The sequence below is a fragment of the Plutella xylostella genome, chromosome 25, assembly GCF_932276165.1.
Source record: "Plutella xylostella chromosome 25, ilPluXylo3.1, whole genome shotgun sequence".
NCBI lineage: Eukaryota > Metazoa > Arthropoda > Insecta > Lepidoptera > Plutellidae > Plutella > Plutella xylostella.
The window spans coordinates 9,704,198-9,716,411 of record NC_064005.1 but is presented as its reverse complement, the minus strand read 5'-3'; the positions used below and the strand labels follow the sequence as shown (position 1 = coordinate 9,716,411).

Below are 12,214 nucleotides of genomic sequence, written 5' to 3'. Positions count from 1 at the left end.
CAGCCACCTTCCACAAGTCGTCACAGATCACAGTTAATGTCAATAATTATGTAGTGACATGCTTCGGGTTTCCTAGATAGCCATCCAATGCTCGGTCTGTATGGAGGTGTCCGCAGGGAAGAACATACGGACCAAGCATTGGTTAACTACCTAATTAGAAGTGCCGAGCGAAGTCCCGAGCGAAAGCCGGTAGAAGCTCGTCTATTAGGGTTCATGACTAAAGATTATAGAGATTCGAAGGGTTCATTTTATTGGAGACTATATGAAGGAATGTAACATTTATCTGAAATTTTCTTCTTTGCAGACGCGACTTCCTACGGATAGCAACAACAATACAGCTAAGTGGGTGAGTTGCTCAATGTATATATGTTTGGTGGTGGTGACCACATAATATGACAGCAATGCTAGCATAATTTTGTACGGCACTCTAAACACCTATTGCAAAGAAAAAAATATTAATAAACTATCTACTATCTAGTCATTACATTAAATCCCATAACATCAAAGACTTTATATTAATTCCAGTAACTCACCATAGTTCCCGGGTATGATGTCGGGCTCGTCCTCGCCCCCCGCGCCCCCCGCGCCCCCGCCCTCGTACCGCAGGGGGGACACGCAGTAAGAGTCCTGCTTCGCGGAGAGAGACTCCAGGCTGCGCTCCAGGTACAGTGCGTCTCTGGAAGAGAGGAGAGAGCTATAGTACCTCTAGAGGCAGAAGTATAGCTACGGTGTTAAGAAGTCTATTCTATCGGATTTGTCTGTCTTATAAGGGGCCTGAAGTCTTTGCCTGAAGACCATGAGTCCTGAATAATTGACGCCGTGAAGTTGGCAGGACTGGGAAACCTGATCGTGGCTGCGGCTTTAGGGACATAGTATTGTAATGTAAAGAAAGATAGTATTGTTAGTTTGTTTAAATGTTAAACCTATCAAGATAATCATGGTCTTCTTCTTCTTATTGTTTCGTTGACAAACATATAAGCTAGACAAGGTTTTGTCACCTTGATGAAAGGATTCGGCCTGTCTGAATAGAGTCCGCCGCTGACTGCCCAAGGTGCGCCAAACGTTTTTCAGGATCACTCGAGGAGGCTTTATTCGTGCACCCCATAATAATCACGATAAAAATATGTAATTGATAGAAACGTTCATAAAACTTGGAACGCTTAATATAAGTCGTTCCCATATCGAACTCTGCACATGAACAGTTTTCATTTCATAAAGTACTGCAATAATATTTTATTACACTAGTTTTTTGCATGCAAAAACATGTTATAAAGCGGAGAATATTATAGTTTCTTCATGAACAGGTTTAAGCACTCGCCATGGAGCGTTACTCTGGAAAATTGAAGATTATACAGAAAACGATTGCCAAATACTTAAGTGTGCTCTTGGCAACCGTGCATTATTGGATCATAAAGCTGAGCGTTTCAGCTACCTTTCAACATGCGACGGAACTTGCTGACTATGACGTCATTAATATTTTTTAAAGAAACTCTTCACTCTGTTATACAGAAGCAGGAGGTTAGGTTGAATTGTTTAGTTTGTTCTTGAAACTAGTTCACTGGAATAGAGCCTTTGTCCATCCACAAGAGGGTTGAAAACGGGTGCTAGTAGGTCATAAAATTAATATTCCGTCTATTTTCACTAACAGAAGACATTTTATTGACTCGTAAATTAGTATACTAAACTTGTAGTAAGTAAGTTAAATCACTTATTTAGAGATTCGCAAAATGCCTTAACTTTTTAGAATTTTAAAGACTTCCTAAAGTTCGGTGAACATTTCAGAATTATTCATGCAAGAAAATGTCGAGACAAAAAGAGGCCTAAAATTACAACTCGTCCACAACTTCTTATAAAATCTTTACAAAATTAAGATCTTCGGAAATGTTCGCTAATCTTATTTAGAACTTAGCAGATGAAGTTGTACAACTTGCAAGTTAATTGCGAATTATATCGTAATGGCAGCATTCACTTATTAAAAAGTTTATAAGTAGGTTGTACTTCAAACACTTTGAACTTCTGAAATAATGACTTCATTAAAGTATTTACCCAAGTTCCATCACATGTCGCTAACTGTTCTGTTTCAAAACCTTTTAATATGAACCTAAGTCAAGAAGATGATTAAATATAATAATATAAATGCTGCGACTGCCATAATGTATGTTGTCCCCGTATACCTTTCTGCTTGTAACTTTGTATACTATGCCGTCCCCCCACTCAGTGGGGCAAAGGGCAGGATACAACACTTTTCCACCCTTGACTATCGATAGAAGCCAGCTCACAGTAGACCAATTTATTCCATAAGTATGACCATGACATAACCCATCACATCCCCACTGCTGGGGCACGGGTCTCCTTCCAATGAAGGAATGGTTTAGGCCTAGTCACCACGCTGGTCTAGTGCGGGTCGGTGGACCCTACAAGCAAGATTTTTTTGAGAGAGTTGTCGGGTAAGGTGCAACCCGACTGTCAGATGTTTTCATGCTGTTCCATAAAGATTATGTTGAGAGAGCTGTCGGGTGAAGGGCAACTCGACTGTTAGATGTTTCCATGCTGTTATCCTGGGTGAAGAGAGGATGACTCACGGGGCGGGCGCCTGCTTGCCGGCGGCGTGGCGGCGCGCGGAGCAGCGGTACAGCGCGGTGATGACGGCGCACACGGCCGCCGCCAGCAGCGCCGCCAGCGCCAGCAGCGACACCAGCATCGGGGAGAGGGAGAGAGACGTGCTGGTGCCTGCGGGTAGGAGGAATAAGCTATAGTTGGTGGTATTGTTCCTTTGTAGAGGAGAGAGTCTGGAGTTGGTTCTCGATGTGTTTATCGGCACCATACAGGTGTTACAAGACAAATAAACTGCAAAAACAAGAGTGCCAGAAAGCCAATTCCCAACTACACTTTTAAACCTGCCTGTGTGACATAAAGAAACAGCAAAAGATGTGACCAATTTGAAATCAATTTCGAAACAAGGCTCGAAACCTGAGACTATGGGTTCCGTTTTCCTATGAATACATATTTTGATCAGGTACCTATGTATTAACTCGAAGCCCAGTATACAATCTTAGGTTTAGTTGAGTCATGATAAAACCAATCATGTGATCCTTAGACGCCCATACCTTTGAAAGACATAACAGCAATATCGAAACCCACAACAGCAATCTCACCAGTATACTTATCCGGCGGCCGGGCAGCGACCGTATACAGCTCCACGGGGTCGGAAACCCCCTTGGCGTTGATGCTGGTGACTCTCAAAGCGTAGCTCACTCGCGCGTCCAGACCAGTCACGTTGAACTCGGGACTCGAGTTGGAGGAGAAGTTGAACCGGGCCTGCAGGGAGAGGTGTGTAAGAGGTGATGAAAGATGGGTACTAATATTATGGTATTGTGAGTGAGCTCCGTGTTTTGTGTATGTGGCGAACAACGGAAGGTGAAGAGTCGAAGGCCGACAGAATGTCAGAGGCTTCTTCAAGTGACGTACAGACTGTACCATTAAACGTCTGTCGGACTCTGTGCAATCAGCAAGTTTCCTACGCTGCGCTGACAAATTCTTCATGTTGATGGGAACCAGATGAAAGTTATTTATTTTAGTGATTATTTTGATAAATGTCGATGGAAATTTGTTAGTTACTTTGTCAGTCCTGGTTATACTCGGCGTCAGCGGAGTGATGATGATAACTGATTATAGCCCAATAAACGCCACTTGAGGACTCAATCTGGAGGATCTTTTCATGCAGGTCCTTGACGCTATGCAATAGTTTTAGTGTGGAAAGTGCAATCTCCTCACCAGCATATACGGCAGCTCGAGCACCTCCAGCCGGAAGCGCTGCGGCAGCCCCCCGTCCACGCCGGGGGCGCACGCCACGCGCAGCCGCGCCGCGCCCCCGCGCGACACTGAGCAGTTCTGCGGGGACTGCGGGGGACCTGGGGGGAACGGTAGTTAATTAATAACTGATTGATGAGGTAGAGGGCGTGCGGTTACGGTGCTTGGATGACACGCATTATTGGTTTGTTTTTATTCACTGTACTGTTAGTGACTGTACCCTGAGGAGACTACGGGAAGGATAATACGGCATTCAGATTTGATAGAATAATGGGCTAAGTACAAACGGGGATACAAACTTTGACACATTTTGTGGAACTGTTACATTATAAGGGATGTTAAATACCGAGTGATTCCATGTATTTTTTTATATTTTAAATATTGAGTGCGTATTTTCATTGAAAATAACGATAAAAATAAAATCCCAATAATGAACCTTTGTTTCTCGGCAGTTTGGAAAAAGCAATCGGTTTTTTAAAACAAATTCTAAGAACAATTATTACCAACTTCTCATTACTATATTTTACACTACATTACACATAAATAAAGCTAGGCATATTCACATTGACTCGAAGAAATAGGTGAAATGTATAAGTGTAATACATTATTTCAATTCGAGAAAAAATATACCTATATGTTGAGATTAACTTCTTCTTGAGAATTGAAAAAGACATAAGTATCGGATAAAAATATGGTAGCAATGGGCCGTTACACTATACCCTGCGACTGCCTGACAGCAAGACAGCTCGTGATGGTCACTATATGTACTCTCTCTGTCAGCTACGTATAGCTTATCTTGGTCACTTATACTCAGTCTGTCAGCTTGACAACTCACATGATGCTACTTGTGCTCATTGTCACTTTGTCAGCTCGTATGACAATGGTACTTGTACTCACTCTGCTTGTATTCAGTCTGTCAGCTAGACAACTCACATGATGGTACTTGTACTCACTCTGTCAGCTTGTCAGCTCGTATGACGATGATACTGGTACTCCCTATGTCATCTAGACAGCTCAACTGATACTAGTACTCACTGGCAGCAATAAGCCGGTACAGACAAGGCGCGTCCTGCTCGCCGACGCCGTTGTGCGCCGCGCACGAGATGGTGCCGAAGTCCACGTCGCGCACCGGCGTGTAGCGCAGCACTGATGTGAAGGCGTTGCTTGTGTATGAACTGGTGAAGAGGAAGAATGGTGAAGAGAAGATTTTGGTTGGTAGCCGATAGTGGCTTGGAATTAGAAGATTGGAGGAAAGAGCATTGTCAAGATTGTGTCCAGTCCAGTAGTATCCAGTTAGTTATTGGCTGATGTTCATGATGAAGTTAAATCTGGTAGAGAAGGTCACTGTTTTAGCTAGTAATTGGAATTGGACAAGAGCTGCCTCCGGCCCGCTAGACGAAGGTTAGAAGTAGATGGCACTGGACTGTAGAAATTTTAGGATTCTTCAGCTTATCTTGTCTAGGATTGGTCACTGTGGTGAAAAGATTAGCCATTTACACAACAGCAACTCGTTGGGTAAGGATTAAAAAGAAGTTTAGAACAGCCCCCATTGGCTGATGACGTCACCACCCGGCACTGACCTGGGCGGCACCTCGTTCTGCTCGCCGGAGCTGTTGAAGGTCCACACGAAGCTGGTGGGCGGCGGGCTGGAGTCCACGTCGCAGCGGAGGGTGACCGTCTCGTGCTTGAGCGCCCCGTACACCCCGCCCTCGGCTGCTGGTGTCGCGCAGACTGGCGCGTCTAAGAAATGATAGATGATGAGGGTTGGTTTTGTAGTAGAGTGGGGATTCTCAGGAACATTGGATAGAGTTAGCGAGGCAATGGAAATGTTAAAGATGGCTTCCAAGAAACTATAATTGAAAACAAAATCTAAATCAATACACGCCTTTTCATGAGGTCCCTGCTATATTTGTTTACCAACCACCAAAAGACAAAATGTTTGTTTTATAAATCCTGCTGAAATGTAAAGTCAGTATAAGATCAGAAAGGCGTCACGCTCTGCAGCACCAGGTCGCTATGATGTCGCAGCAGGAGTCACTTACAGCGGACCTGCAGCGACACGGGGTTGCTGGCGCCGGCGCCCTCGCTGTTGACGGCGAGGCAGCTGTAGTCTCCGGCGGCGGCGCGCGTCACGCTCTGCAACACCAGGCTCTGGTCGCTGAGGATCACGCCGGCCGACGCGTTGTGCACGATCTCCGTGTCCTGGGAACGGGAGTGGGGATAAAAGGGGGAAAGAATCGGAGGATTATACTCTTTTCCTGCTTCGCGTTGCCTTAAAAGGTTTTGCCATGGGAATTACGGGACAAAAAGTGGCTTTCTAATTCAGGGTGTCAGCTTAACATTTCCTTGTCAAAGATTTACAAATATCCATTCATCGACTGAAGGATTGTTGTATATAAGTAAGCATCTGATTAAAGTAACTGATATGAAAATATCTACCTACTAAGTACCTAAAATAGTTTTCTTTAACTTTTTTAGATTTTCTAAGAAAGACTATTTTCTCCCGATCTATCTTGCATTCAACACAATAGTGTCAGCAATATTGTGCAACCACACTCGTACTCGTAATACACAACAATTATTATTCAAACAATAAAGGAGACCGCACGGACGACAAACAGAACGATATAATTTAATTGCTTTCTATATTTACTTAGTAACGGCAAAGGCAACCTACAACCGATGGTTTATCCAGCCCAATTGTGTTCGCCGGAGCAGAAACATTCCAGTATAATGGCTGGCTGGCTAAAATATGAATAGCAAAATCGTAACGGCAAACATGGGAATAGTAACCTGGTCTGAATAATATTGTTTTAGGTGTCTAGGCAGGAATCAGATTCCCAGCTCATGCTGAGTGGGTAAAATAAACCGAATGAGTGAATATTGGCGCAGGGTAGGAGAGCGCCGGCTGCTCTCATTTGCGTGTGTTGTTGGTTCTGCATACAGCTTCGTTTCCGATAGAATTGTTGAGGAATTTCCGGGTTAGGACTCAATAACAGCTCACAGTAGAGCTGGATTGCCTACCTGTTTTTTTTGTAGAGTGTATAAAAGATAATATAAGTTATAAATTATAGTTTTTGGCCGCGAGTATCGCTTTCCTTAAAAGGTTTGATTTTGTTTTTCCTGTTGGATTTCCGGGAGTTTCCCTTACTGGTAATGCAAACAACTAAAAAAGTATTAGTGAATTCGATCCTGCCGCTCGGCGCTCTAGCGTGAGGCCTTCATTGACCAAAGGAAAAAGGGAATCATTTTTATACACAAGTGTATAGGTATTGTAGGCCAAACTGAACATAACCTAACATAGGGGTTTCCCTATGTATAGGTATATCTTGTGGTACTACTGTAAAATATTGTATTAGAGTGTAATTTAGGTTGACCCGCAAATTGTATGATAAAAGAATTGTATGATTCAGAAGCATTTTACATCTTAAAAACAACAACTTACGACTTCTGAGTTTTCCATAAGTAGTAGGATATTATAATAACCAAATATATGACGTACTTCTATATACCTACTTACATCGTCAGTAATCAATAGTTCGCGATAACGCTCCGTTATCCTTGTTCTACAGCACAATGTGAGCACCGCAAGGCTCTACTCGTGCTTCATAATTAATTCCCCGACAGCCTGCAGCTCGCTACACGGGATCAGTAGCTATGAGTACATCGCACTATTGAACGTGGCTTCAGTAATCTTCACGTGAAGTTTAGTTTATCAACAGTTGCGTATAGTTACCTAACAGAAACATTGTAGGTACATAACATTGATGTGGAGTTATCTTCTATAACATATTATTCGGGATAAACACATCAACGAACAAGTACTTTGTTTAAATAAGGACTTATCTATACCTCTATGATTTTTCAACTCGACTTTTCGATCAAAATGTTTAATGCATGTATTATTAATAGTTTGCTGTATCCATACTTTTACGGACACACTATATACACAAACAACTGTACCTAACATTTTATTGAATGTTTTCTAGTCGTACCTACAGTCGTAGCAATCACCGATAAATTACCAATCATTTAATAAAAAAAAAACAGTTAACTATTTCTAATAAATGCCTTCTTCTACCGATAATAAATCCCGGGACCTTCACCACAACAGCTTCACTAACTCCCGGTCGATATGCGAGATAAAACAATGTAAATTGACAAAGTTCCCCGTTCCCTACTATTCTGTTGAACGTGAGTTGTTTTCAATTGAGCAAGTTGTGATCAGGAATTAGCGGTGCTGCTCGCGGGGTCCTGTTCTACGCCGACTGCCAACTAGCGCGGTAATGAGCGGGGGTGTACTCCGAATTAACGTACTTGTAGGGTTTGCAGTTAATGGAATGCTACTATGAATAGAAGATGTTCACTGGAATGATGGGACAATATGCGTGTTGAGGCTCTATCCAAAATGTGTTTTTGTTGAAAGAATGCTATGATAAGAAGCTGCTAGTGAAGTCTACATGATGTTATAAAACGGGTATAGTAAGCCAAAAAAGGGTGAGTCAAGGGATCATTCTGAATGCTTAGCACAAGACGCAAGACGCGCACGTCAAGATGTGACAAAAGTTTTGCGTCGCGGTCACTCACATCGCGCAGCCTTGAGAGCGAGCGCGACATAAAACTTTAGTAACGTCTTGCGACCCGCGCAAGCGCCCCTAGCTGAACAACTCTGGTTCTACGACCCCCTATATCACCACCTTCGGTTTATAAGACAATTTTTGCAGCATTCTGTATAAGTACATAATCACTCACCCCCTTGTACCACGTGAGGCGGTGCGGCCTGGGGTTGGCCTGCACGCCGCACTCGAAGTACACGTCGTCGCCCTCCTTGATGAGCGCCGGCTGCAGGCTCGAGCCCATCTTCAGCGACACCAGCGGCGTGTCTGCGGGGTGGGGGGAGGAGTGAGCAATGAAAGGTTCCACTTTTTAACCGACTTCAAAAAAAAAGGAGGTTCTCAATTCATCGGTATCTTTTTCATAATGTTTGTCATTTAATCTAGAATTTGATCAAAATAATAACGGTTTTACACTTACGAGCAATAAAAAATGTTCCAGTGACTATAGCATCAAATAACTCCTAAACGGAAAAGACTAGCTTCTTAGTAATATTCTGATGCGCTGTTTAATGAACTTACTTCAATATTGCAGACGGCGTTATTAAGATTGTCTTTTCCGTTTAGGAGTAATTCAATGCTATGTCACTTAAAACTTTTTCATTGCACGTGAGTGTATTTTGAGAAATGGGGCTTCCGGGTCTGTTAAATAGGATCGTACCTTTCATAAAATTTTATTTTAATTTGTATCTCTACAATGAAATGTTAGTAGTAAAAGTTTATTGTTGACTTAAATTATCTAGATTAAATAAAATAAATAAACTAACCCGATGCAACACATATATAATATCCTACGTAAACAATTTCAAAACTCAATTTTGATTTAAACTTGCTCTGTTAAAAAATACTAAGGCCCCAGTGATTCAATCCCCTATGCTAGCAGAGAAAAGAGAGAAGCCAGATGAAAATAATATACCTACCTCAATACTCCGCATACAACAGTGTGCTCTACTAGTAGAGTTAGTTATTTACTCAGTATAATTTGATTGTTTGTTGAACGTAAATGATTCGTTCGTAGAGGAACAAACAGGAGAACGCTTATCAAATAACCGTGGGGCAGGAATGGCCAGGGCGGGCGGAACCGGGCGGGCGGGCGGAACCGGGCGGGCGGGCGGGCGACGGCGGCGGCGGCGCGGGTCACTTGATCCAATAAGCAGTTCGCGAACAATTCCGTACAAACATCGCGACCTGATCCTTTACCTGAAGCCTATTTAGCGTGTTTGCTGAAACTACGCCGAGTTTTTAGAAAAAGTTCTGGAACAAAGTTTCCGGTCTTAACATAAAAAGGTATATATTTTATATACCTTGTAGGAAGATATTCTTTATCGCTTTATTTATACTGTTACAGTATCTAAAATTCTTTAACTTATTGTAAAAAGCTGAAATTTAGTATATAAAAGTAGCAAACTAATAGAGAAGAATACCGTATCATTGCGCTTTCAACATTAGACAAAAACAAAAGAGGATGTTCGACCAAGTGAGAGCCATTGTTCTCTCGCCAACAGGAATTCCGGGAAATTCGGACCGAAATTACTTAATAATAAGTGTAGGCGTTATAACTTCATTTCATGCTTGTTCATCTGTCGGTTGCCTCTACCTACGTCACGTTCATTGTTAGGGAAGTCGGTTTAAAAAAGATCTATGTCAATATTTATTGGGATACTGACAGTCGATAAAAAGAAAACCTAAATATTGTGCTTAAATAAAATTATTCCATTTCTGATTCATTATTTACTGCTGATTTTTCCCGCACCCTGCCCATCTGCTATAAGGGTATTTATCGATCCTTAGCCGTCTATTTAATCCGTAGTGGATGCTCGGATATAAATGATTTTAGAAGTCTTCACAATACCGTAAGTCTTCAAGCAGTATAGGTGCGTCTTTTCGGTGAAGTATGGAGGGAAACCGGAAGATTAATGATGTCACATGTTGAAACTATGCTTGCGCCGCTTAGAAGGGATTGTATCTGGGAGCTGCAATAAGGATCTCGAACATTATGTCTTGCTGCAGCCCGGAAAAGTCGCTAGTGTAGCATTAGTTCATATAAAATATATTGAAGGGACTCAATTTATTTATGTGGTTTTCCCAGCGGCCCGGCACGCTGTGACCTGTCATAATATCCTTTCTACAGAACCAACGTTTAAAAACCCTCAAAATAGGTCACATAACTTTTGAACGGTTAAGCCAATTTTGATAAAATATTGCTAAGAATATTCAACGTAACATTACCAATGACCTAAAATAAAACAAATCGAAAATCGGTTCAGCCGTTGGACTAAGGTTCCACAAACAGATACACATACATGTTAAACTTATAACACCTTTCATCGGAAGTTAAACACAAACACAACGATAACATACAGACAAATGCATCTACTCACAGTGCACATTCATCTTGAACTTGTCCTCGAGGGCGGAGTCCGGTATGCGCGGGTTGTGCGCGCGGCACGTCAGCACGCGCCCGTGGTCGTCCGCCTCGGGCGTGAACGACAGCTCGCTCGTTGTTGAGTTAGTGGAAGAGAACTGCGGACAGAGGGAGGGTGGTTAGAAGAGGGAAATGACTGCTTGATTTGTAGGGGTTAAGGTGCTGGTTGGTGGATGGTATGAGACGACAATCATCTGCTGCAACCTCATGGCATCCGCTGCCAAATGACATCTAAAGTTACTATTTCGTGCATTCGCGACAGTCGTAAGCCGCCCTTTACGCTAGATGGCGTAGCAAAGTACCTACCTTGGAAAACGCGGTTTGAAGATTGTTTCAGTATTTCAGTACAGAAGGGATAAGATAAGTTTCTGTCCGCATTGCAATAAGTTCGTTCGTATAGCGTTAGGTCCTCGGCCTATCACGTCCAGTCACTATTTACCAATCGTATAAAGTTAACAGTTGAAATAAGATCCATAAACAGTCGGAAAGTATTCTTACTCTGAAGCATTCCTCTAAAGTTCTATAAGTAATACATGCTGTATAGTGGGCGTAATAGAATGACGTGTAATACAGCAGCGTTCGACAAAATGTGATTCATAGCCAAATCGCATTCGGATTAATAAACATGATGAATTCTGCTCCGGGCTCCCGGCACAAACAAAGCAGCTATCCTCTAATTGAAATACATAGTAATATTATTGTGCTATAGTTAGATATATTGGGGAATTTGAGAGGAGGTGTCGAATAATACAAACAATCACGGATCACAAATAAATGATAGATGATCTAAACATAAACACGGATTTTAGTGTTAAAATTGGTTCGTTATTTTGGGACACAAACTTCTTTTATAGAAGAAATATAGATATTTTTATGAATATTTTTGCATAATAATGCAAAGAATAATAACAGGAATATGTCTCATCATCATTCGCCGCAATATCTAAGGTAGACCATGCCTGCCAGCCTCCTCGGAACAATCCCAAGCGGCAGCCGCGAACTCCAAGAAATATTCTACGTTAATCTAATATTTGAATTTACTGTAAACAGAAAATAAGTTAACGTTATAAATCTAAAGCAAATATATACAGGTATTTACAAAACAGACGTGATTAGTAATGAATCATGTTACATCCATAATGGAGCGGCTAAACAATTAGGTACATATATAACAACTCCACAGACCTGGGTAGATACTGTTACACTCGCAACAGTGAATATTAAACTGCGGCTAATTATCTCAGAAACATCTGTTCACAACTAATGATTACCCGCAGTAAGCCACAAATAAAATTATTCAAATTTAAATTCGCGATATTGTTCTTCATTACCTCGAGACACGAAGTTTCTATTTTGAATATTTGAT

General features: G+C 41.9%; 1 protein-coding gene across 1 annotated transcript in view; it reads right to left on the bottom strand.

Annotated features, from left to right (window-relative positions):
- LOC105392833 (nephrin) overlaps positions 1-12,214 on the bottom strand; it is a 66,796-nt gene that overhangs the window by 2,846 nt on the left and 51,736 nt on the right. Inside the window, exons 7-15 of the mRNA XM_048630185.1 lie at positions 10,805-10,946; positions 8,563-8,693; positions 5,853-6,012; positions 5,391-5,550; positions 4,846-4,985; positions 3,775-3,911; positions 3,156-3,318; positions 2,583-2,730; positions 534-676 (exon numbers count right to left, since the gene is read on the bottom strand). Of these exons, the coding sequence (XP_048486142.1) occupies positions 534-676; positions 2,583-2,730; positions 3,156-3,318; positions 3,775-3,911; positions 4,846-4,985; positions 5,391-5,550; positions 5,853-6,012; positions 8,563-8,693; positions 10,805-10,946 (1,324 nt within the window). The remainder of the gene's footprint in view (positions 1-533; positions 677-2,582; positions 2,731-3,155; positions 3,319-3,774; positions 3,912-4,845; positions 4,986-5,390; positions 5,551-5,852; positions 6,013-8,562; positions 8,694-10,804; positions 10,947-12,214) is intronic.